The sequence below is a fragment of the Colossoma macropomum genome, unplaced genomic scaffold (assembly GCF_904425465.1).
Source record: "Colossoma macropomum unplaced genomic scaffold, Colossoma_macropomum, whole genome shotgun sequence".
NCBI classification, from domain to species: Eukaryota; Metazoa; Chordata; class Actinopteri; order Characiformes; family Serrasalmidae; genus Colossoma; species Colossoma macropomum.
In genome coordinates, this window is record NW_023494799.1 from 27,650,408 (window position 1) to 27,677,499 (window position 27,092).

The 27,092-nt window shown below is 40.2% G+C and overlaps 2 protein-coding genes across 4 annotated transcripts in view; both read left to right on the forward strand.

Annotated features, from left to right (window-relative positions):
• camsap2a (calmodulin regulated spectrin-associated protein family, member 2a) overlaps positions 1–15,403 on the forward strand; it is a 69,810-nt gene extending 54,407 nt beyond the window's left edge. For 2 of the 3 annotated variants that reach the window (XM_036586747.1, XM_036586749.1), the window contains 11 exons: positions 3,573–3,663; positions 3,777–3,873; positions 4,121–4,158; positions 4,604–4,673; positions 4,788–6,792; positions 8,777–8,913; positions 9,096–9,316; positions 10,545–10,641; positions 11,520–11,635; positions 12,819–12,937; positions 13,226–15,403. In XM_036586747.1, coding sequence (XP_036442640.1) covers positions 3,573–3,663; positions 3,777–3,873; positions 4,121–4,158; positions 4,604–4,673; positions 4,788–6,792; positions 8,777–8,913; positions 9,096–9,316; positions 10,545–10,641; positions 11,520–11,635; positions 12,819–12,937; positions 13,226–13,531 — 3,297 coding nt within the window. In that variant the 3' untranslated portion in view covers positions 13,532–15,403. The remainder of the gene's footprint in view (positions 1–3,572; positions 3,664–3,776; positions 3,874–4,120; positions 4,159–4,603; positions 4,674–4,787; positions 6,793–8,776; positions 8,914–9,095; positions 9,317–10,544; positions 10,642–11,519; positions 11,636–12,818; positions 12,938–13,225) is intronic. The other variant, XM_036586750.1, reaches the window with a different exon arrangement.
• Positions 15,404–17,805: 2,402 nt separating this feature from the next.
• wdr47b (WD repeat domain 47b) overlaps positions 17,806–27,092 on the forward strand; it is a 16,080-nt gene continuing 6,793 nt past the window's right edge. Inside the window, exons 1-6 of the mRNA XM_036586644.1 lie at positions 17,806–17,885; positions 19,257–19,435; positions 20,347–20,430; positions 20,564–20,648; positions 23,831–24,606; positions 26,142–26,253. Coding sequence (XP_036442537.1) covers positions 19,278–19,435; positions 20,347–20,430; positions 20,564–20,648; positions 23,831–24,606; positions 26,142–26,253 — 1,215 coding nt within the window. The 5' untranslated portion in view covers positions 17,806–17,885; positions 19,257–19,277. The remainder of the gene's footprint in view (positions 17,886–19,256; positions 19,436–20,346; positions 20,431–20,563; positions 20,649–23,830; positions 24,607–26,141; positions 26,254–27,092) is intronic.

Consider the following 27,092-nt stretch of genomic DNA (forward strand, 5'->3'; position numbering starts at 1 on the left):
TGAGGCAAATGTGAGGTGATTATGCATGCATACTGCTAACTGGTGAGGTAATTAGTAATGGAAGCTTATGATCACCAATTAGCATTGTGCAAATCGCATGCCTAAATCATCCCACACTTGCCTTTAACCATGTTGCATTGTTAGGTAAGGTAATCTCAAACGGACCAGCTTATGTGGTTACTGTCACTATATAACATACTGTTATGAATATAAATGGACGAAAAGGGCACTGAAATTTAACATCTGAGATGTGGGGTAAGGTTTTATAGGCTGATGTTTCTAAATTTGTAATTGGGATTACTTGTAAGAGGCAGAAAGTGCAACCAACTATGACGACTGAACTTTGGAGGTGTGAAAAATATCCCTGCAGACGTTTTTGAAAAACTGAAACTGAGTCTCCCAAAAAGAACGGAAGGTGTAGTAAAGGCTAAAAGGCACTAAATATTAAAAAATTAGTATTATTCAGTTGTTGATGTTGATGCAAATGCCCCCTCCCCCTTGCCACCTCCCCCCCGACACACACATGGACCATGCTTCTGTGTATTTTATTAAAATATGTTCTGCCTTTCTGATGCTGAAAAGTAAATAATCAATTTGACATCAAATGTCTTTGCTGGTTGACTAAAGTTAAGGGGAAATTATAAATTTGATTTCTGCTAAACTGTTGCTTTGATGGCCAGCACAACTAGTTAACATTCAGTGTGCAGAAATTTAATCAGTGCTGTCTTTTTTAAAGACTGTTACTGCCTTTCAAAGTAATGGCATTAGTCTGTCTTAAAAGTTAGGCAGCCAAGAAACAGCTGATTAGTACTTGCTAAAAGGATTAACAGCTTGCTTAAGTGGTTCCTCTGTGACACCGGTCCAGACAGGTCATTCAGCTTTTTTGAAATACCGGTGCTCATGCTGATACTTGCCTTTTGATTGTGTTGACAGTCAGTTTAAAAAAATGGCTAAGTGACTCAGTGACTCATTTGATCCTGGTGCGTTTTATTAGTCCAGTGTGCTCATACCTCATGTGTGAGTAGGTTCTATAGGTAGACTGACAGATGGGGAAGAGGGCAAGGCTGCCAAACACCATCTGTGTTCGAACGTGCTCACACTCGCGTGCTGTCAGATGTTCATCATGCATGGTAAGCAGCAGACCCCTGAACACCTTTTATTGGAGAGCTAATAAACATTTTGATTGATTGTGCTTAAACTGCTGAGATTATAGAAAGGTACAGTGTAATTTGTAGCTTTGTTAGTGGTAGTTAAGCACAGAGGTAGTGGTAGTGTTCTATCCACAGTATCTCAGTGCTGATTTCATAGTTGAATCCTTTGTCTTCAAAGGGGAATGCCACTGATTTTTTATTTTGGTAGTAGCTTTACCCCAGCTTGCATATCTGTGATTGAAAGATAACAAAATAGAGATCTGCGTGGCGACTGCTCTTGTCTGCTCCTGTAAGATTTCATCCCTCTTCCACAGAATATCTGCACCATTTGTCCCGCTACCACCCGCAGACCTATATAACTGGTTTCCATCTGCGTTAGTCACAATTGAAAATGACTGCCCCAGGTCAGAATTGCCTTTACTTGGCTTTAATGTCAGGTGTTCACCTTTATTTAGAGCACTTTTCACAGCTGTGGCCGCCTGGATCTGACTGTCTTAGGTCTCTGCTGTTTCTGTAGCCTGCAAGAAAACAACTCACATCATGTGGGAATGCAAACCTCTATAACAAAGCAGCAGGGATGAACAGTTGGAATCAGCCATGTTCGCAATCAACCAATGAATTGTTTTCATTTTGTCCAATTATGTTGCAAATTTATGACGTAAATAACATTAGCCAGGTCAGTGCATTTGCACTGTATTTGAATGCTGCTGCTACACTTGTACCTAATGGTTACTCACTGTCCTGAGAAGCCAGTTCCCTCTTTCATATAACGCAGCATTTTATTGATTTCATGTTATTCAAGTAGGCAACTGATTGTCCGTTTAAGAATTTAAAATGCCAGTTTGGCTTGATAATAAGCAAACAATGTTATTTATATTGCAATTTTGATAAATACAAAGTGCTGGAAATGTCCTAGCAGGGACACTGGACGTGGGGGTGCTGAGGGGGCTGTGTCACCCCTGATTTCAGGATTGTAACTGTTAAAAATAGTAATAATAATTAAACATTCTGAACATAATAATTTGAGTGTGGGAAAGACCCATATGTGCTTGCTTAAAATCTGCAGTAACCCTATGCTGTTTGACTGAATGCCATATTTTCATTACAGTAAGCCTAAAAACTGTTGGCCACTTTGAGGGGTTCACTTAACACATGCAGGTTAAGGTGCAAAGAGAGAAAATCTAGGCAGAATTATATGCCAGTTTTGAGCTAATGGCATAATGTTGTTTTTTTAAACCTAAAAATAGTCACTTATCATAATAATTAACTTTTTATCAACCTCTTTATCTCTCACTCAGAGTGCGTTTCAATGTTGAATCTCAGTGTGTGACTGTGGGCGCGACACAGTTGGTTACTGTGACACATCCACATCCATCTGATTGGTCACATCTTGGCTAATTTGCATAAAGTTAGTCTAGAATGAGAGAGCAGAGAGAGGATGTGAGCCAGTTATCTGATGTGTCAGTTATACCTGTATATTGTCATCTCTCACCTCATTATAGTACAGTATAACACTTTGTTTGATGCAAAAAAAAATTGAAGAAAAAAATCTAATAAAAAATTAAATCATTTTGCATGATGTCATCGCTCAAGTCACTTACATAGTGCTTAAAACCTCAGCACCCCCAACATGAAACACCCGTCCCTTTGTGCTAATGTGTTTCATCTATTCATTTAACCCACAGTGTGAATATGACTAACAAAAATCAGCCGTCAGATCATTTTTCTGTAAAGAAAAAGAAATCGACCACAAACGTTTGTGATTGATTGGTGCACTGCTTTTTTTATGTTTCAGTGAAACGCATATAGCCTTGAAACATATTGCAACAAAGGAAGTCTTTAAAAATCCTGAGGCAACATCTTTTGGGAGCTCTGTTGACTAATTGCCCGTGCCTTTATGTTTGAATATTGCTGAAAGGTGAATTTTACACACTGAGCCAGTCTGCATGACCGAAGCATTTTTCAGTGTCCTAAAGCCTCTGGGTATTCAAGGTTATATGTAATAGCTGCAGCCAACACATAACTGGCAATATTTTGTGAGTATGTGTGCATGGGTTTGAGAGAATGTGTGATCTTATCATCAAATGTCTGTTGATCAAGTAGTTCAGTTATGTTTGTGTATAACTGTTTCTCAGTTCCAGTCCTGGAGCATCCCTGCATTGCACAATTTAGTGCTGCCCCCTCTCTAACTGTGAGCGGCTAATAATCGGGGGTGCTGTAGGAGCAGAATTGGGGAATACTGCTGCTCCAGATTGACAGGATTCAACTAGCTCTATTTAAAGCTTGAGGAGTGCAGAGACATCTTGTGGAACAAAATGAATATTGCACTAATCCACAGAAATATAAAAATTATCATACAGTCCTCTGTTATGTGACATCCTTATGGAATACTGATGTTATCGCTCTCTTTTTCTTCAACAGAACAACTACCTTGTATTTATGGCTGAGCTCTTCTGGTGGTTTGAAGTGGTGAAGCCATCTTTTGTGCAGCCTCAGGTTTTGGCCCCTGAAGGTAAACTAATAATGGAATAAGACTAGATGTTTAAATTATGTTTTTTTTTTACCTAAATAATCACCTGCTGACCTTTGAGTGCATGGACTCACCTTTATCTCTGTGTCCTTCAGCACCGACTCCATCATTGAAGAACGTGCCATCTGTGCCCATCTCAAAAGTCACAAAGAGAAGCTTCATGGAAAGACCTCCCAGTCCAGACAGGCCAAGGTATAGCAACTTAGAAACTCCTTTTAACCTGGATAATTTTACACTGCAAGATCTCTCAGCCTTATAATATCTTGGAATACAAGTACAATACAATAAAACACAATCCCTTTTTTAATCAGTATTGTTTAACGGTTATTTAAGTATTCGTAATTTGTCACTACACAGTTATTTTCCACCTCTGTTTCCACCCTGTTTTTTGCTAACATATGCTTCAACGTGTTACTAATCTGTTCTCCTACATTTTTAGTCTCCCACTGCGGCCACAGCCACAGACATCAAACTCAGGTAAGACGACAAAGATAATTCTATATTTTCATTTATACATGAATTAGGGTAAAATTCTCATATATTTATTAAGTAATTTACTGGTTTTTTTTTTTATTTTCTTTGTCTGCTTATAAGAGTTTGTACAGTACTGTGCAAGAGTCTTAGGGATGCAAGAAAACTGTTTAAAACTATTTATCTTAGGAATAGGTGTATATATAACAGTGTGTATACTTATTCAGTATAACATTAGAAGAAATACAAATTAAATACAGTGAAAGGTTCAAATTTTTTTAAAGTTATTAATATTTTGGTTAGAAGACTACAGTTAGAAGAACACAGGTTTGGTTCCTGACTTTTCCTGTTTATTTCTTTTTATTCGTATGTTAGTGTTTTTAAAAACTTACTGCCTAGATACGTTGCTTTTTTTTGTATTTGCAAAACATACTGTTTTTGTGCTTTCCAGGTCAGATCAAGCGATCAACTTCCATGTCATTTGTGGACAGCTTTATGGGTACTTGGCCCAAGGAGAAGAGGTGAGCATGAGAACACCTAGGACACTTAATTTGATCTCTATATATGTATCAGAAATCTCAACAAAATATTAGAAATGTGTGCTTACTATACCTAGCTTCTTCTTCTGTATTTAGGTCAGCTGCTCAGGGAGTGTCCTTCGACATCCCTTTCGATAAAGAGGACAACAGCCATACTCCTGCGCCACTTAGCCGGGGAATGACCAGGTCTGTAAGCACTGAGGGCTTTGGGTTCAAACTAGCCAAGGGAATGAAGCGAAACCTGTCCTTCCAACCTGTCGACTGCCAGAACATAGGCATTGAGGAAGAGGGCTGTCCAGACAGCCTTGCAGGAGACCAGCATGGCCGTGTAAATGGCACAGCACCACCTAGCATTGAAGAGGCCCTGGAAATCATCCACAACTCAGAGAAGCAGCAGCAGAGCACGGAGGCTCAGGCAGAGAGTGAAGGATTCTTCCTTCATCTGCAAAGCAAGGGCGAGCTGACCTCCAAAACCCAAGACAAGGAAGGAGACCTAGACTCGGTTTCGGAGACGAAAGGGGCTTTGAGCACATCGACAGAGGTGGACACTGGCATTCATGTGAGAACAGAAGACATCCAGGAGACACTGGATGAGGATTCGTCCCTGAGGGACTGCACAATGAGTATGGAGTTAGATACAGATCAGGACTTTGAGGCAAGAGCTTGTCGCAGCCAGGACTCCACCAGCCCATGCCCCAGCAGTGTCAGCACCAAGTCCCCCATAGCGGGCACCCCCACGCCTGGGGTTAAGATGACCAGCTTTGCTGAGCAGAAGCTGAAGAAGCTCAATCCCAATGTGGAGGCCAAGGGTGGCAGCTCTCAGGTGACCACACCAGACAGTTCTGACCTCAACATTCCCCACTCAGTGTCCTGGGCCCCCTCTCCAGAAGTGAGCCCTGCCCACCAGCCACCGAAAGATCCGGCCCAAGCCATGGCTGCAGAAATGGTGCAGCTGCGCATGAGATTGGAAGAGAAGCGACGTGCCATCGAGGCCCAGAAGAAGAAAGTGGAAGCTGCCTTTACGCGCCACAGGCAGAAGATGGGACGCAACGCCTTCCTCACGGTGGTCAAGAGGAAAAGTGATGGCGCCTCACCAATCCACGAGGACACTGCAGTCGCAGAGGATGGTAAGACACCAGCTGATAAACCACAGCCTACAAAATCTCCAGTCAAGGGTGATGAGGGTGCATCCGAGGCAGACCTTCTGGAGTACACGCGCTCCATTGAGAAGCTGAATGCTTCACTCAGCTTCTTGCAGGCAGAGATGCAGCGGCTGGCCCAGCAGCAGGAGGTCATCATGCAGATGCGGGAGCAGCAGGCCTGGGTCGTATCTCCACCACAGCCTTCTCCCAAAAAACAGGTGCAGGACCTGAGAGGGAGCGGGGCTCGCTCCTCTGGTTCTCCTTCACCTGCTGACTCCCCTCGCACCACCCATCGCTCCCCCACCAACCTCAAGAGGAAGTCAGCCTCTTTCCACTCCAAAACTCCACGGACGCCCAGGCCTAATGAGCTGAAGATCACCCCATTCAACAGAGTCTTGACCGTTCCCCAGTCTGTAGATAGCATACCTCGACTGCGTAGGTTTTCCCCATCTCAGTCTGTGACCAGCTCCTTCGCATACCTTGGGGATAACAAAAAACCCACACTGGCTGCTGAAACCACAGATAAGGACAATATGCAAGCCCCTGAGGGCTCCATTGGCGAACTCACTTCACCAACCAAAGACATACAACAGGCTGAAACTGAAACACTTGTTGTAGATTCAACTGACAAGGAGTCAGAGGAGGTGAAGGATGGACAAGTTAACGTGAAGGAGAATGGAGAGGAGGAGGAAGAGAAAAAGCCAGAAGGAGAAATTAAGCCCACAGTGGAATCTAGTGTTTCAGAGGTGCTATCGCAAGCAGTAAAAGAAACTGTCATAGTCACGCCTACCGAGAAGCCAGTTGATTCCGTTAGTCAGAGCAGCAAGAACTTAATTGAGGTGCCGCTGTCTGTCCTGAAACCTCTTGATGGGCAGGAGGTAGAAGAGAAAGGGGAAGCACAGACAACAGGAGAGAACCTGGATGATGACCAGAAGATGTGCTGCGGATTCTTCTTTAAGGTATGCATATACTCACGTATGCTGTGTTATAATACTGTTTAGACAAGAAAATATGGTACAGCTTTTACTGTCTTATAGTAGAGCTGGCACATTGTAACTATGGATAAGGCTACTGGGTCAATATCAACAGAAAATTCTATATCGGAGGGAAAAAGTAGTGTCGCACCGATACCTCTACTGTATTGGTATTGATTGGGATACTGATACATATACCCGATACCATGAAGCAATTCCTGCTCTGTGCATGCACGCCAGTAGACAGAACTTAACACCATGTCGGCAGCGTGAGACGACATTTTCTGAAAGACTGAGCTCTTTCAGTAATCACTCTTCTGCTACTGTGTGGTCACTTACAGTATGAGTTAATGTTATTGAGAGAGCAGAAGGAACTGCCAGACTCTCAGCGTAATTATAGCATTTAGCCTCGATTTAACCTTTAGCATAGCAGCCCAGTAGCCAGGCCTGCACGTCCACTAGCCCCGCCTATGGTGCGCCTCCATCAGTCAATACTGTAACAAATCTAGCCCGAAATAGCACATACTCACATTGTGTAATGCAATATTGTTAGCTATGTATTTCTTCCTGTGTTGGTAGTAGAGTTTTAGCATGATATTCAACTTCTAGGTCTTAGAGATTTTAGATCCAAACTTTTTTTTTTAATTAAAGAGTTTGATGTAGTATGTAACATTGTTAAAGCTACAAAACGTAGCATTTGCTCCCCAAACCATGCAGTCCGTTGTTTTTTGTGATGTCACAAAAAAAACAAAGCATTTAAATATATCCACCTGGTCAGCAGATTCGCTTTGCCCATTCACCTTGAAGTGATACAGAGTGTTTCAGTCCACTCTAGTTTTTGAATAACTCAAAGCCAATCAGACATCTGGAATTATTTACATAAAGCAGTCTTAAAGACACAGTACCAAAAACAGCCTGGTTAATTCTAACAAATAAAGAGAGGTAGGAATAAAGTAACATTATTATCAAAATTAAATTTTGATTATTTTTGGTACATTAAACCAAGTGTGATAAGGGATCTCAGGACAAAGAGTATGTGTCTGGGTGTATTTATAAAGGAAATATATGATATGGGCCCTTTAAAGCTTAGGTATCAGTATCAACTGATACTCGAAATTTCAAAACTGGTATTGGTATCTGCATTGCTGTCATTATCTTATAAGAAAAAAGTGGTATTGAACCATTTCTGTTTTATAATATTCTTAACAAAATATGCATTTTTTTTTTTTACTGTACGTTCCATATTCATTCATTAAGATAATCACCTGCAGAAGTGTTTAATAGAGAGATATGTATTGCAGAAAGGGGTTGGCTTAGGACAGACGTGTTATGCTCTTTTTAGCTGGGTAGACCATGCTGCTGTTTGATCTAGGTCAGAAAACTGGGGCTAATAAATCATTTACATAGTGATGTGAGTATTTTGCCCAGACATTGAGCAGTACAGCGACTATTTCTGGTTCAGTTCACATCTCAACAACACCAGGAAGATTACTGCCATCACAATTCCCATAGATGCCATTCTAACATGGTTCATGTGTCTATATAAAAGCATCAACAGTTAGATAACTTTAGAGATGCCATTTTTATGTATTGAAAATTACAACAAAAATAGCAGGTTTTATGATTCTCACAATGTTTTCATAGACCACAATGCGCTCCATAATCTGAACCTACAGTCTAGTCTTGTAAGACACTGATTTCTAGGTACTAAAGAAAAGGGACACATGTAATTGTAGTTATATAATAATGTTAATTACAGACTTGTTTGTGTTCATTACCAATAGACAACTGATGGAGTTGGTCATATACTCAAAGAGTGGCAGTACTCTCCAAGTTATGTTCTAGTGTCTTGCAAAGGCTAGATGAAATATTTAATTAAGCAAGCATTTCTAACAGTAATGGATATATGAGATGCTAAATGAGCTCCTCAGTCTTTGTGTTTGTTTTCATTGTGTCCTTTAATTAACAGGATGACATGAAGGGGGAGGACAGCATGGCCATGAAGCGAGCTGCGCTGTTAGAGAAAAGGCTGAGGAGAGAGCGGGAGAGCCAGCAGAGGAAACAGCAGCTTGAGGCTGAGCTGGAGCAGAAGAAGGAGGAAGCCAGGTGATGCCCCCCGCCAGCATTCAAATCACTGCATTCCTATTGTCAAAAAAGTTCTCCTTTATATATTTTATCTTAGCTGCTTAATTGTTTGTTAACTAAAATGTTTGTTAGGTAAACAACCAACCTGCTAACAAGCTAATTTATTCCACACTAAAGTGCCTGTGATATCTGGTTCCTCCCAGGTTGAAGGCAGAGGAGGATCGGCTGAAGAAGGAGGAGGAGAAAGCCAGGCGGGAGTTCATCAAGCAGGAGTACCTGAGGAGGAAGCAGCTCAAACTCATGGAGGACATGGACATGCTGGTGAAAACTCGGCCTGCAGGGGCTAAGCAGAGGAAGCCAAGGCCCAAGTCCATTCACAGGGACGTGATGGACTCCCCCAAGACCCCAGTCAGGGCCACAGCAGGTAAAGGGGCGAAAGCCCTTCATCCGGCACGACCCAGCCGCTGCCTGCTTTGTGCCACCCTCGGCCTTTAGCTCTCCTGCTCACTGCTTCCTAACAGGCATCCTGAATTTACTACGTCTTTGCTACCTCATGCTTTGATTTAACTCTCAGCACTCTCTAACAGTCTGACTAACTCTTCAATCTTACTAAATTCTTCCAAACTTCTTCTCCATTAATGTTTATTCACACAGAAGCAACAGAACTGACAAATGCAAATAAAAATGTCTTATTACTAGTCAGCATATCTAATATTTCTCATTAAAGCTACAATATATAAGTTTTGGTTATTTGGGGATTTGGAGACCTCTGTGGTGGAAATGTGTAATTGCATGAATGAAACATTTGTTCATTCAAAGTATTTATTTGAGTTCAATTGGTTTTTTACCACATTAAGTAATCTGACCCATTGCCTCTGACTTTAAATTATTATTTCAGGCTTTACAGGCCGACTCACAGCAGCACGTGCACACCATATTTTAGTATGTTTTTTTTCTCCCTGACTCAGTAATGCTACGTCTTTCAATCTTACATAGTCCAGCTTTGGGAAGATTGATGGAACAATGTTATTAGATTATTCAACCTATTTGTAGATGTTTTTTACTTGTTTAAATTCAGCCTTAACTTAAACTTGTTAAGTAATTTTATCTCATTAGGTGTCACTGGCAAGTAACTGTGCTTGCTTCAAGCACTGTTTCTTGAAACAAGTAACATTATTTTTTTATTATTTCTTGAAATAAGCAAAATTATCGGCCAATAGAGTAAGACACTAATTTTTTGGATAAAATTACCTCTATAACATTTACTATTAGTTGGAATTGTCTTATAATATTCTCACTTCTCACAATGAGAAAAATTAGATATATTGATTAGATTCAAGCTTGAAGCTGTCTGAAAGTACCGCTACCTACGCAAAATCACTTTTATAGATAACAATAGTACATACATTGTCTGAAACCACATAAGCAAGTTTATATCTAGTACAAAACTAAAGAAGCAAGCATTTGGACAGCTATACTATAACTTGACGACATTCAGTGTCTGTTAACCATTATGTATTTTAAGATACCAAACCCAAATACAAAAAGGCAAGACAGTGAGCTTTATAAAAAGAGGGTAGTTCAAAGTAAAGCGGGTGGTCATTGCCTTGTGTAACTGTATGTCTTGTGGCATTCTTGTGTTTTGCATCCAGGTTCACGACCTCGTGTTTTTTCAGTGTCCAGTCTCTCTTTGGCCTCCCTAAATCTGGGTGACAATGAAAGTGTCAGCTCAGAGAAAAGAACCCCAAGGTAAGAAGCACAGTAAACTATACTTAAACTAAACTTAAAAAGTTGTTACTTTTATTTTATTTTTGTGTTCTGTGGAAAGAGGTCACTTGTTTTGCACTTTCAGCAACTGTAAGAACCAGTGGATCTGAATTTGCACCATATTTCGCATAATATCTCTCTATTACTAACCTAGCATTCCTTATTCTGTGAATTCCTGTGTTCTTTTGAATCTTTTTTGGGCTCCTCAGAAGCAATAGCTTAGCGTCGGGCAGCCTATACTACTTCTTGAGCTCTCCTCGATTAAGAAGGAGAAGGTCAGTTGGATAAGTCACTTCTCTGAGTTGGAAATATCACTTCACCTTCCCCTTCCCTCCCTGCTCAGCAATGGACACAGACAAGGTCTGTCTGTTCCTGCTAAAATGGTGCCCATCCAGATGCGTCCCATACCACAGCTGCTTTTGTGCGAGTTTTCATTATGTCATTTGCATAATGATACAGCAGAAAGAAGGAACCACAGTCATGCCACTAACCTCCCACAGTCATGCTTGTCCCACTTACCGTACACTGAATATTCTTCACCCAAAGCCTCATAAATAACAGAGTCTCCTGTCACATGCATATGCAGCAGATGTGATGGTGACAGTCACAAGGATAAGCAGACGTAGCAGTACAGATTGTTAGTTTCTTTTATTGTATACAGCCACTCAAAGCTTTTTAGAAGGACTGTGATTAAGACATTTTTGCACATTAAAAAGTTGAGACTTCACTGCCTGAAACTGCATGAGAGCACTAGCAGCGTGCTGGAGTGGAATGCTGCCTCATCAACTGGGATAATAATGCTGTGTTTGATTGCCTGATTGACCACATTATTAAGTTGCATGTAACATATTTTCCTGTAGGCCTGACTCAGCTGATGGCTTCCTGTCTCCTTCTCGATCTGGGAGCCACAACGGAGAGAAAGATTGGGAAAATGGGTCTACCACCTCCTCTGTGACTTCCAACACTGAGTACACAGGTTAGAACACAAAATTTGCTTGGTTTGAGTTTCATTTTTCCCTGAGGTCGACTTATAATGTGTATGGGGGGGTTTATACACCAAAAACAGTCAGAATTCATTTTTATGTGACCATATTTCAACCTCTTTGTATCCCTTAGAGTTAAACTGCCTGTTTTGCGCCTTTAAGGCTGAGCTCTGATCAGCTGCCTTGTATTGTACATCATTCAAAAAGCAGTTCAGGCTTAAACGCTGCTTATAACATCGGCATAAATGGGCGGAGCTAAGCTGCCATAGGCAGAATGGGAAGATATATGTATTTACTGCATATTTGTAATTACTGTTTGTTTGCTGAATTTAACATATTGGAAAACCAAATAAAGCATAAAATGTGCCCTGTGCAAAGGTTATGGCAAATAAAGTAAATAAACAGAAATTATGCATTAAAAATGTCATATTTAAGTTCCCTGTTGTTAAATTATTTGAACTTATCAGCAAATCATATCATTTGACCAGAGCTGTTCAAACTTTTGCATACACTCTTAAAAAAGTTGGTGCTTCAAGGGTTCTTTAGTAAAGAAAATGGTTCTATTGGAACCATAAACTTTCAAAGATCCCTTTGCAAGATTAAAGGCTTCACGAAAGGGTTCTTGAGATTGATGAAAAATGGTATAGATGGTTCTATATAGAACCTTTTTGAAAAGAGTTCTATGTAGCAAAAAAAGGGTTCTTCTATTGTTACAAGCTTGACATCATAACAATAGAAGAACCCTTTTGGGTGCTATATAGAATCATTTTCAAAAAGGATTTATGTAGAACCATCTACACCACATTCTCCATAATCTGAAGTACCCTTTCATGATGCAGAGAACCCTTTAATTATGCAAAGGGTTCTTTGAGTGTTCATGGTTCTATATAGAACCATTTTCTTTACTAAAGAACCCTTAAAGCATAATCCTTTTTTTAAGAGTGTACGACTGTGTATGTATGTAAGTATGTAAAACAATGAATTCAAAGTGGCCTGTTTTTAATAGCTAAATTTCTGCATATAGACTATATGGTCTGTGGTTGGTATGTAAAATTTCACAATGTTAAAGTCTTTATTTTAAAAAATGTAAGGAAATTTTGGCCCTTTAACTACTTATGTTGTGTAGCTTTCTAAACACATTTAACCAACAAGTTAAGATGATGTCTTTTTTTGTAGGTCCTAAATTGTACAAAGAGCCCAGTGCCAAGTCGAATAAGCATATTATTCAGAATGCCCTGGCTCACTGTTGTTTGGCTGGGAAGGTCAATGAGGGACAGAAGAACAAAATCCTGGAGGTAAGAACGTTACTTAAAGTAGTTTTGAGCATAGTCACTAAATAGCAACTCTGTGAAAGTAAGTGATGGAGAATGACTGTGATAAAAACATTTTAACCTTATTGATATTATTAGTTAATATTTTTTCCCGCCCTCTGATGCACATTAATGTAATCAAAATCAGAAGATTTTTTTTTTAAAGACGAGCAGAAGTAAGTACATGTTCGTATTATTTAAATGATGTGATGCGACATGAGCTAACAAGATAAAAATTGATTTTTAATGTGTATTTGTTTCGTTTTCTTGTAGGAGATGGAAAAATCAGAGGCGAACAATTTCCTGATCCTGTTCCGTGACTCGGGCTGCCAGTTCCGCTCTCTCTACACGTACTGCCCCGATACTGAGGAGATCACCAAGCTCACAGGCATCGGGCCCAAGAACATCTCGCGCAAGATGATCGATGGCTTGTACAAGTACAACTCAGACCGGAAGCAGTTCAGCCAAATCCCAGCCAAGACCATGTCTGCCAGCGTAGACGCCATAACCATCCACAGCCACCTATGGCAGACGAAGAAGCCGGCAACCCCGAAAAAAGTAGCACCCAACAAGTCCTAGTACTGTTCAGTGGCTCCTTCCAATCGTTCTCTGTACTTAGACACTCAAATCTGGACAACACACATATGAGGTTTGCGCTTCTTCTTCATGGACCACTACCCACGGTCTCCACTGAATCCAACCAGGAAACACAATTTTGCTAAAAGAATATTTATGCACAACTGGAATGTACAACACTATGGGCTTGTCAGCGGCTCTCACATCTGTATTTATAACCTGACTGTCTCATTGGAGTTCTTTTAAAGCAAGTTGGGTGGGTGAGTGCGTGTGTGGTTATTTTGTATGTGCCAAAACAGTGGTTAATGATGAAATGAAGTAGTATGGCTCTTATTTGGTACACTGAAGCACTGAATGTCATTCGTCTGTATAAAGAAAACTTTTGCATATACATATGTTGACATGTGGCCTTATGTTGGAAGTGTTTTATTTCTTTTCATTTGAGGTTTTTTTTTTATTTTTAGTAGTGTACTGAAGTGATTGTAAGGCTGCTTAATGAGAGACAGTTACCATTGAAATGGTTTTGTTAGACCCTGTTCTACTAGGGGGGGACTCCTCTGGGCAAGCAATGCTGTATCTGTGCATTATACCAAATCAGTGTGGTAATATGTCTAATATTTTTGCTTGCATAGAGAATCACCCCCATCTCTTGCGTTTTAAACTACTTATTCTGCTTAAATGGCTTTGGTTCACAGCAGGATTGTGAATTCTTCCAGTGCAAATACGTGTTTATCATTGAAATTTTATTATTATTATTATTATTATTATTATTTCCAGTTATTTGACAGACCAGAGGAATTGTTTTAAATTCAAAACCATGATCTGTTTAAATCAATGTGTCATTAACGATAGGATGGTGGTTTAGAAGACCAAACTCCTCTTGCATTATTACGTGATTGTAGGTTGTGAAAATCAAGCTAGCTAATATTTGATAATGCTATATTGAATTATGTATCAGTGATATTTCCATGTCAGCTTCAGCAGATGAACTGAATCGATACTGAGAAGTCATTGTACCAGTCATTCCCATCTTAGTTTTCTCGTTTGTGCTTGGTGAATGATTTGTTGATTCTGCAACAGACATTACGATTTCCAGAATGAATTTTTCCATGTACGATCGAGACAGATTAAGACAGTATTCTCCTTCGCTGTCACAAATCAAGCCGAAATCTCAAAAAGCAATGTGCCAAATGACATTTTTATTCTTACTGCATGGTTTAGACTGAGGATTAATGCTCTTGTTCATAATTAACTTGTATTTTGGCTTGGGATGTCAGAAACCCCTACCACAGATATTCCATATTCTACTGCCTGATGTTTGTGGCTGTTATTTCAGTGGTAAACATGTAGTAGCATCGTGCTCATTGGGTCATAAGGCAGAATGTGGCTAGTTACGGGTCGAGGCTTACTGTGTTTGACATGAACACATGCCTTCTTTCAGTTTAATTAAAGCCCATTCTATATCCAGGCTCTCTTTGAGTCCCTTAGCATGTTCCAGATTTTCCTTTCCACAATCATCAACAAACACACACAGCTGTGCTCCATTTATTTACAATGTTGGATTGCTGAAATGTTGTGTTTCTGAAGGGAAAACTGTACAGGCCTGTTATAAACAGCATCTGGGGGACAAAAAAACTTTTTTAAAAGGTCGTTGTAGTGACTTAAATTGGCTGTTTCAAGCCAAGAACTGGCTACGTATTTGTAAATGAGCACGGTTTAATATTGTACAGTGTGCAGTGTGAGCTCATCAGCCCATTGTAAGGAAGCCTCATTTTTGTTCCTTTCTTAAAGACACTGCTGTCATAGCTAACTTGTTGAAGTAGCATACCATGTTTGCTTTATATTGCATTGAATAAAATTTCGCATGGTCTCAAATGCTTTGTGGTAAATGTTTTGCTCCAAAACACGATTCTGCAAGATCCCAATCATGGAAAACTGGATTTTTTAAATAAAAGAGTATGAAGTAGTATGGAAACACTGGTAAATGTCCAAAACATACCATTCACTCCGCAGTCCAAACAATCCATACCTGTATTGTTTTTGGGATGTCATGAAAACCAACGCAATTACAAATGAGTGGCAAATTAAAGGAAGTGTAAATGCTTCCAGACAGCCATGCTTTGTTGCATGTAGAAAAATGCCAGTTGATTTTAATTCTAGCTGGAAAAGACAAGAAAACTCTGAAAGGTGCAGTGTCTAAGATTTAGTGGTATCTAGTAGTGAGGTAGCAGATTGCAACCAATCAAATACAAGTGTGTAGTAGAACCTACGGTAGCTTTCATGTTTTCACTTCTTAGACAATGAGAATTCACCCTCCCTTGTGCTAAGTAATAAGTATGGTCCTCCATTTGTCAACATTTTGTTGCCATTGAAGCTAGCATTAGTGCTGCTATGGCTAATTAGTTAACCTAGCAGCCAGCCAATGGTGGAGTAGCCGGCCAACATGGGACCCCCTGAATACCATGGATCCAAGGAGCATGTATCAACCGATTTGCAACAGAAGCTCGCTGATTCCTGAGCGAGGGCGGCTAAACAATGACCTTTCCATGAATTTGTTTTTCCCTATCAGACAGCATAATATCGTAAGTTTACTTTTTATACTTTTTATATACAAAAAAGCATCCATACAATACTTATGTCCATCTTATAGATTCATGACTTAAATATAATTTTCACAGTAACATAACATCTCAGCATATTAACTTTTCATTTTTCCCTTGAGGTCTACTTACAGCATTTGTGTGGTTTTCTGTACCAAGAATGGAAATAATTATTTTTTACGAGACCATTTTCCAACCTCTCTTTATCCCTTAGAATTAATCATGCTGTTTTTGTTACTGTACCTTCAAGACTGTTATGTAATAAATGAGCTCTGTTCTGATTGGATGTCCTGTATTACCTCTCATCAAAAAAGCACTCAGAGCTGAAACACTCTTTAGAACTTCATGAAGGGGGCGGGGCTAAACCACTGTAGGCCAAAAAAAATTTAAAAAGCAAGGGAGATTCAGGTTCCCATTATATGGGGCCAAGAATGTACAATAAATTAAAGTACAGTTTATGCATGAGGGCCCTGATTCCTCTCAGTTTTCACACTGAGTCTCAGGAGCTTTCTGCCACTCAGTTTGGATTTGTGCACAACGAGGCTTAAGTTTGCTTCTTATTTCCCATTCCACCTTAAATGGTGCAGCATTCTGACATGTGGCCTTCTTAAAGGGGATTTTTCAAAAATTCTAAATAATTAAATGGAAATTTAAATAAAGTCATTCAGAGTGGTTTGATATTAAATGCTCTATTCTAGAGAAACTCGCCAAGTTGGAATTGTCCACAGTGTAGGTGATAGGAACCAGACGTCTGAAGAGTTTAGTGCCTCTGAAAGCTCCTCCACTAAAAGTTATTACATGAAATGGTTAGATACACGCAACCTGATGTCTGACACATTGTTTAATTATATTTTGTAATAAAGTTTTGGCTTAAAATGTATTTTAATCCATTCATAGTGCAGGGGTACATACAGGGCGTTATAAGGCAAAATAATACTCCCCAAAAAATTAAACTTATTTTTTAAAATAAAACTTATTTATCATCATAAACATTACACATAAAACTCAGAAGACGAGTAGGTTCACTGGTGGTTCTGAATAGTAAATAAAGTGGCTATATTTGTCTTGTAGATATCGTGTCCCCTGGTTCCTATCACCACCACAAATCAGTCTGTAGTTTCTCTACAGCGAACCATTTCACGTTGAAATGTGATGTGAAATTCTGTAAAATGGTTCAATAATTCAGTCTCAAGGACTGAATTATTTAGAATTTTTGAAAAACTGGCAGGATTTCCCTTTAACACTGAGAATCAAAGTCCTATGTAAATGAAAAAGAAAACAAATACATTTATATTTCAGATTATTTATGACGTATTTTATAACTACGTAAAATACAGTAAGTAAATAAGAGAAAAGCGAATAGCCAAGCAGTGCTTATTTGCTATGAACTGATCACCCTACATTTGCAGGTCTCTAAAGGCTGAATTATGAGAAATTTTGCAATATCACATTCCCTTAATAACAAATAAGAAGCCAACTTCAGTCTCGTTCGTGTAAAGCTGCTTGGTGACGATACTTGGCGTAAACCGAGTTGCATGCGTAAAACTGAACCTAATTGAACAGAACTGAATCGAAGGAATCGATTCGCTTACCTGAATCGAACTTCCCCATCACTAGCAGCTGGTGCGCGCGACACTGGGTGGGTGGGGCGTTGCCACGGTGAACGCGCTCGCAACGCTGCAGGAGAACGCTGAGCTCGCATAAATACAGGCTGCGGCGCACGCGGAGGATTAAATCAACGTTGTTTTTTTCTACAGGTAAGGTTTTTTTTTAATGATAGCTCAACTGAAACACGACTGATGATGGATAGTAAACATGCTGTTAAAGCTAGCCGGAGTCAGACAGTATGAGCTAAGCCGCCAGCATTAAACAGACTAGCTGGGGTGCAGACTGTGCACAGTGAAAGTTAGCTAACGTCATGGTGAATCATAGCAGGTTTCTCTTTGTGTTTCTGTTTGGGAAGCGGCTCGTATCTCCGCTTTTACTGCCCGGCTACAGAAAATAGGACTGTGACACTGCCCACAAGATGCTCTGCAGGCTTTAAGAAACCTGATGCCTGGGGTCTGCTGCAGCTGCCTGCGTAGAGTGTGTTCAAAACGGTGCAAGCTGCTAGCTGCTGTGAAAGAAGTTTCCCATTTCTGCAGCTGAGTTAATAGTTTCCTTTGTTTTGATGTCTTTCTTGTCAAGATTGTTGCCACTACGGAGGATGAAAGGACATGGTACATCTTATAGAGGCATGGATTCCTCTAGTTAGTACAGACTGGCGAGTAAATACGATATGTAAACAACGAGTAAATAGGATAAACTATAACGTGCCTAGAGCTATTTTACGACTACTAAAGCTAACAAAGGTCCTTATCAAGGAGGACAGTGTTACGTTGGATTGTTTGAAAAATTCTGCATCCCATACAGGCCAAAACAGGTGCCTTGTTTTGTTGTACAGCCTACTGTGCCGTTATAATTGAGGTCAGGAAACCTGGCTATATGGGAATTTGAGGTGCATATGTTAAGTCAAGACAGTCCAGTTTAGCAGAGTTCTGCTTGTTTTGGGTGTTTTTCGGGTATAGGCCATGTAGTCTGAGTGGTAGCCAGTTTATAGCCGACCTCTTAGTGTTTATAATTTCTTTTTACACTTTCCAATATGCTACTGGAAGAATCCTCTAAAATGTTGTCGCCTGTCCAGTTAATTCACCCTGAATAAGAAGTGACAAAAATCAGAACAAGTCAACGGAAAGAAGAGACTGTTTGCTTATCTCAAAAGGAAAGCTCGTAGAGTATAATGAAGATGCAAGTTTCAGTAAGCTTGTTAGTGAAGACTGGGTATATTTTCATATATGTGTGTGTGTGTGTGTGTGTGTGTGTGTGTGTGTGTGTGTGTGTGTGTATGTATATATATATATATATATATATATATATATGTATATGTATATATATATATATATATATATGTATATGTGTGTATATATGTATATGTGTGTATATATATGTATATGTGTGTATATATATATATGTATATGTGTGTATATATATGTATATGTGTGTATATATATGTATATGTGTGTATATATATATGTATATGTGTGTATGTATGTATGCCATGTGTTAATTTTATGTGACGTCTTATGCAGTTCTGTAGGAATTGGAAAAACATGACTGCAGAGGAGACAATTAACATCAAGGAGGTAGAAATCCTCAAACTCATCCTGGATTTCCTCAACTCCCGAAAGCTCCACATCAGCATGTTAGCCCTGGAGAAGGAGAGTGGCATCATTAATGGCCTCTACTCAGACGATATGCTCTTCCTCAGGTGGGTTTCATGCTGTTAGCACTGTTGCCAGCACCTATTTCTCTAAATCTTATTGAGATTGTTTCTGATGGTTCGCTAATGCAAAGAAAATGCTTTGATGCCTGATTTATCTTCTCTATAACCTGCCTGTTAACTTCGGAGATGCCACGTAGACCCCATAATTCAAACACAAGGCCCACAGGTCAGGCCCACAGCACAGTCCTGTCTAGCCTGTGAAATTATTATCCCTCCCCCAACAACAATCTCTGGGACACCAGTCACCAAACACACTAGTTGTATTTCTGCTGCAGTTCAACCTATATAAACACTTTGCTCAGCAGCTCAGAAATTGATCCCAGGAATGAATGAAACTGCAGCAAAGGATCTGTGGTAGGTGTCTACCTAGACCCTGGGGACATTTAAAGAGGTTTAAGTTTTCTGTAGCTAATGTATGTGTGTATATATGCTCATTGAGCACGTAACACCTCCTTGTATGTACATTTTTTGTCCTTATCAGCTACACTTACCGTATAGGGGCACCTTGTATATCTACAATAACAGAATGTAGTTCATTTGCTTCTCTGTATACTTTGTTAGCCCCCTGTTCTTCATTGGTCAGGACCTCCAAGATGCTGCCCAAAGGATGCTGTTGGCTGAATATTTTTGATTGGTGGACTATTCTTAGTCCAGCAGAGACACTGCTGTGTCTGATCCACTCATACCAGCTACAGCTGCCTATATTTTGGTGTTGACATTTTGGTGTATTTGAAGCAAACAATGGCCAGTTTGGGTTATAGCAAAATGTTTTCTGGCCCACACATTTGTTGAGATTTTTTATTATACTTTTAGTGATTGAGTGCCTAGACAAGTATGATTGATTTTTACAGTGTTTGTGCTCTAATTTGCTAATTTATTATTTTTTTCTCTCCAAGACAACTGATATTAGATGGCCAATGGGAGGAAGTTCTTCAGTTCATTCAGCCATTGGAGTGCATGGACAAATTTGACAGAAAGAGGTGAAGGAGATTCATTTAGTCTATGCACTGGTGCACAAGAGGTTCCAGTCCGAGTGCCTCTGCACCATTCTCTGGTTCATTGCTCGGTGGTCTTATTGGTTATTCTGATATTCTGTTTTTTTTCCCTCAAAAGGTTTCGTTACATCATTCTCAAACAGAAGTTTCTGGAAGCTCTTTGTGTGAATAATGCTATGTCTGCAACCGAGGATCCTCAAAATGTGAGTTTCTGCATGTGTCAGGGGGAATAATCTCACTGCAGCAGCTTATGTGCTTGAGGAGTCAGATGTGAAAAGCCTTAAGACTGTGATCTGACATGAATGTGCAGTCCTGACTAGACATTCTGTGCAAGTATACAGCGTGAAAGGAAATATGGGCATTTCTTTGTAATGTGAAGATTTGTTGAAATACTTTTTCCCAATTGTAGTCCATCAGCCAAGACAAGTTCAGTGAATGACATTCTATATATTTCTCTGGTTCTGTGAGGCTAATGTTGCTATCAGATCATAGAAGCTACATCCATCAGTGGTCAAGAGTCCAGAGGAGCATAATTGGCCTTGCGTTTTCTGGATGGCCCTCCATCACTGAGAGTGACGCTAGCTAACGCCGGCATCTGTTAGCTGATGTAATGTAACTGGTTGTTTGCATTCTTCTCCAAGCGCTTTGAGCTGTCCACTGACATTGTTAATGTCAGTTTGAAAAGACGTGGTGGTGCTTCACAGGTCTTGGAGGAAGCTCATGCTGGCCTTCACCCTCCCACCCTTGTCCATTTTTATACATTACACAACAGTATGTCATATTGTGTATGATGAATTAGGTAGTTTGCCTGGACAGATTCTTCCTATACACAAACTACGCAAGTTGCATAGGGCACACATCTGAAAGGGGCCCTTCATGACAAGTATGCCTGCATATTTTATAGCTTCTTCTTAGAAATGCATATTGTACATTTCTACAAAGTGCAGGGCATCCCAGTATGCCTAAATAATTTGTGATGTTCAAGTCAAGCGTAATCAATAGGCTATTTTTCTGTTATCTGTACAGACATACACTGTATGAACAAAGTATTGGGACACCAACACATTACACCTACAGGAGCTTTTGACATGCCATTCTAAATCCATAGGCATTAATATAGAGCTGGTCCCCACTTTGCAGCTATAACAGCTTCCACTCTTTTAGGAAGCTTTCTACACGATTTTGGAATGTTTCTGTGGGAATTTTTGCCCATTTATCCAGAAAAGCATTTGTGAGGTCAGACGCTGATGTTGGACGAGAGGGCCTGGCAATCTCCGTTCTAGTTCATCCTAAAAGTGTTCGATTGGGTTAAGGTCAGGGCTCTTTGTGGGCCAGTCAAATCCTTCCACACCAAACTTACTCAGCCATGCCTTTATGGACCTTGGGGACATGCTGGAACAGAAAAGAGCCTAGAAGCAGTCAGTTGTCCAGAATGTCTTGGTTTGCTGAGGCTTTAAGATTTCCCTTTACTGGATATAAAGGGTCTAGGCCAACCCCTGAAAAAACAACCCAATAGCATTATCCCTCCTCCACCAAACTTTATACTTGGTACAATGCAGTCAGGCAGGTAACGTTCTCCTAAGGTGACACTCCACAGAATACGTTTCCACTGCTCCAGAGTTCAGTGGCGGTGTGATTTACACCACTCTCCCCAACGCTTAGCATTATGCATTTCGATCTTATGCTTGTGCACAACTGTTTGGCCATGAAAACCCATTTTGTGAAGCTCCTAACATGCAGTTCTTTTGCTGTTGTTGCTTCAAGAGGCAATTTGGAACTCATTAGTGAGTGATTAAACAGAGGATAGGCACTGTGTGCTTCAGCACTCGGCAGCCCCACTCTGAGTTTTTGTGGTCTTCCGCTTTGTGGCTAAGCTGGTGTTGCTCCTAAGTGCTTCCATTACACAATAATAGCACTTACAGTTGACCGGGGCGGATCTAGCAGGACAGAAATTTCACAAACTGACTTGTGGCGAATGTGGCACCCTATGACAGTGCCATGTTTAAAATCACTGAGCTCTTCAGTACGACCCATTGTACTGCCAGTGTTTGTCTATCAAGGCTGCAAGGCTATGTGCTTAATTTTATCCAACTTTTAGCAATGGGTGTGGCCGAAACAACTAAGCTCAATAATTAAGAGGTGTCCCAGTACTTTTGTCCATATAGTGTAGTTGGTGCAGCAGACTTGACAGGATGGCTTCAGAGCAGGCTCGGTTTCAGGGGAAATTTATTTGGTCAGTGCCCCACTAATCAATCTTCATGCCCCACTAAACTAAGCTTCATACATGCTATAGTGGCACAGCAAAAAACAAAGCTACAGTAAACTAGGAATGTGCTGTATGTTGTTAGATGCTACATCAGCAGACAGGTTTCTTAAATGGGCAGACCTTTGGTGATTTACTGTAAAATGTGGTTCTCCTGTTGATTTCTTCCTGAATGTGTGGCACCTTCCAGTAGATCTACAGTGCATTTATCTTGTCTTTTTTGGAGGGGGCTGAGTGAAATGTGCAAACTTCAGGTTTAATCTCATTAATACCATTCTCAGTTCACAGATGTCCCATGTAGAAAAGTTTAATACAATTTTTAAAAAATATAATAGCGTAACTACTGAGTTAACATCGTGGTTGTAAGGAGATTTAAAAGGCATGTATGAAAGTTTAACAGTACTTTGGCAGAGGATGAAACAGAGATGGGCGAGATTTTTCTGATACATGATATGTCATGATGTTTATTTTTTCAGACATCTGTTGGAACAGAGAAAAAAATGATAATGCTACGTTTAAAAAAACACATCATATTTTATACTATGTTGCACTAAATCCAGTTAAACGGGACTAATTTTGCTCTCTTTATAATGAATCAGGCAGTTGGTCAGTGTTCTATAAGTACTGACTATATGCACAGTATGTTCAGAAAAGCATATTGTATTGTATTGTGATATAATTTGTCACAATAATTTTATATATTGTCATATTGCCAAGCCTTAGCATGAACATATATGGTTTAGGTGAGGAAACCGCCAAGTCAGGTTTTGCTTAGGGAAGGCTAGGACTGGAACTTAAGTTTCCAAAGTGCCAACTGGTAAAATATAAGCTTCCATTATTTGGTTAATTTCACCAATTTGTTGCTTTAGCCCATTGATTCTAGATTCTTAAGGGGCCTAGACAGTCCAACACAGGGTTATAGAGTGAAAGTGTGGACCATCTGGGAGACACTGAGGACCAGTTTGAGAACCACAACTTTAATCATTTAATCAATTTACAGTGTAGCATTAATGATGTTGGCTAGCTCCCAGTGCCTGTAATTAATAAACTCAAAGAAAGGATTTAACATGGGCTGCTCTGATTGAAAGACAAGATGTCATTTAATCTCTCTCTCTTCCTCAGCTGGAGCTGACCATGCAAGAGGCGGTGAAGTCCCTGCATGCTCTGGAGGAGTACAGCCCCTCAAAAGAAGACTACAGCAAGCTGTGCCTGCTGCTCACCCTCCCTCGGCTCACCCACCACGCCGAGTTCAAGGAGTGGAACCCGAGCACGGCCCGAGTGCATTGCTTCGAGGAGGCCTGCGCCATGGTGGCAGAGTTCATCCCAGCTGACCGCAAACTGAGTGAAGCAGGCTTTAAGGCCAGCGGTGACCGCCTCTTCCAGCTCCTCATCAAGGGCATCCTGTACGAGTGCTGCGTAGAGTTCTGTCAGAGCAAGGCCACAGGCGAGGAGATCGGTGAGGGTGAGGTGCTGCTGGCTGTGGATGTGCTGTGCGGCAATGGCTGTGACGAGCTGGACCTGAGCCTGCTGTCCTGGCTCCAGAACCTCTCGCCCTCTGTTTTTGCATGCGCCTTTGAGCAAAAGACCCTCAACATTCACGTGGACCGGCTTGTGAAGCCACCGCGCACGGGTCACGCCGACCTGCTTACACCACTCCTTACCAAACTGTCTCCATGTCCAGCCTCACCCCTCAGACGCCCGCAGTCAGCCGATACATACATGTCACGCTCGCTCAACCCTGCGCTGGATGGCCTGTCTCACGGCCTGGCGGGGAAAGAGAAGAAGAGCGCTGAGGTTGGCGGAAAGGCTGCAGCAATGTCGCACTCGTTTGCAAACTTCGGCTCGAACGCCAGTCGCAGTGTATTGGACAATAACATCTTCACAGAATCACCAGAGAGGTACAGTGCCTTTGTGGTTGCTGGTTGAGTAACAACGAGCTTGATGTTGCTGTTGTTGGTAGTGCACTGTGGGTTATACTGTCAGCACCAACTGTGGAGAACTATTAGTCTTGTATCTAATATCCCAGCTTATTTATTTTATTTTTTTAGATGTACCTAAAAATTCAGATAATTAATAATAATGGTTGATTTGGATTTGGTACGATCAAAAATTATAACAGACTCAAATTATGTCATTTATATTATGACTGTCAAAATTCACAAGTAGAACACACAGCACTTCTAAAAAACCTAACCTTAAAGGGCCCGTATTATGGAAAACTGAATTTCCCTCAATATGAAATAAAGAGTTTGAAGTAGTATGTAAATTTTATAGAGGTGTAAAATGTAAATTTACTCTTCAGTCCATGCAGTGTGTAAATGGAAAGTAAGCTGCAAAAACAAGCCGTTAAAAATAACTTTCTAAGGAGTGTTTCCTATTGCTATTGGAATGAGGCACAATACAGGGCAGCCAATCAGAACAGAGATCATTTACATATATAAGTCATAAAGGCACAGTAACAAAAACAACCTGTTTAATTAAAAAGAAAGATAGGAAAATGTATGCAAAAATGAATTATGACATTTTTTTTGTTGCATAAAACCACACAAATGTTATAGGTAAGCCTTGAGGGGAAAAATAAAATACAAGAAAAATGTAGGATATGAGCCCTTTGAGGAGCCTGAAAATTCCAACTGATAATATTGGCTGTTTATGTTCTTGCACGGTCAAATTAAACAGACTCCTATAGTTTTGGTAGCTTCAATGACAATGACGACTGTCAGTATTGTCAAACATAACTAAATAACAGTAATGGGGAAACAAGCTTTTAATAGCCCTAACTTTAAAACGTGACCTTAAGACAGGTAGATATTATGAAGAATCACGGTGTTGAGCTCTCAAACATTCCTTTAACACAAGATAGGACACTTGTTTTTCAATATAGTGTCACATTCCTGAGTACAATGTTCTTATTTAACATTTAAAGTCACATTTTCTGTGTTTTATTGTCTGGATTTTCACTGATTCTGATAGGTCCTTAATTATTTAATCTTGGCTGATTTTGTGACCAAACAGTATGTCAGCTGGGCCCCATCCTGAACTGCATATTGTATTTATTGCATGTAACTGTAAACTGTGTGTGACTCAGAGCAATCAGTGAGTGCACACTCTGGTCAGAGACATCAGTCTAAGCGGTGAAACTGAACATTTTGCCAAGCTAAATCCCACTAATCCTGTTACATCTACTTAAATAAAGCCTGGCTCTACTAGCTTTTCTAGTTTGTGCAGGGCAGGGCATCATGGAATGTTGATTTGGTACCCAAGAGCTACAGGCGCTGCCCTTCTCCTGAGCGTAGCTCTACAGCCACCTCTACAATTGTTTGTGACATTACATGTCTCGTTAAAGGACATAGAAAAAAGTTTTGAAAATGCTGACGAGGTAAACATCGTTTTGTGTTGAGCGATGTTTCCTGTGCTTCTATTGTACCTTCAGGTCACACACACAAGAAGAGAGAATGAACAGCTCAGGAGGGCCTAACTTGTCCCATCCCATTCTAGCACCTGGGAGGGACGGTGGACCTCCTGGGTCAGTTGAGAAGAATGAGGTAATGTTACATATAATGGCTCTTATGCAAATCGCTAATTACCATAAACTGCTTGTTTACAGGCTCATAATTGGACTAAATCTCTCTTTTTTTTATGATGCATGCAGTTGTTCAGTCTTCTATAAGTATTTATCCTAATCCAGGAATTCAGACCTTAAACCTTTTGCAACTCACAACCCACACAACCAACCACAAAAGCTTTCACAGCCCACAGGAATATTTAATCAGCCTGATTGTTTCAAATGCAAGCTAATATAACACAATCAGTGTAGCCTATCAAGTTTCACTTGATTGCATAATAATGCAACATAATAAACACCAGCGTTGTATCCCTGATGGATGAATTCTATACAATCTAAAACAGAAATCGTTCCATTGATTTGCATTGAAAACATAAACATATCTAGCTAGCTACGATGGTCATGCATTTTGTCAGATCTGTCACTCAGCTCAACCTAAATATTTGGGTATATTTGTGATGTTTTATTTTTGCAGAGAATATTAACGTTTGTCATATGTAATATTATTTGTTTGTTTAAGTGTCTGTAGGTTATAATGCACTTTAAAAATAAAAATGACTGGCAATGCCCCCCTAGCAGTACCACCATGGTTGATTGCAAACCACTGCTCTAAACATATTATGACATGTTTTCATCATAATTTAAATTACACAGATCAGTCATAACATTAAAACCACTTCCTTGTTTTTATACTCATTGTCTCCAGCAAAACTCCAGCCGCCCCTCTGTGTCTGATCACTCATACCAGCACAACACACACTAACATGTCACAACCCCACCATTGTCACTGCAAGCTGAGAACGATCCACCATCCAAATA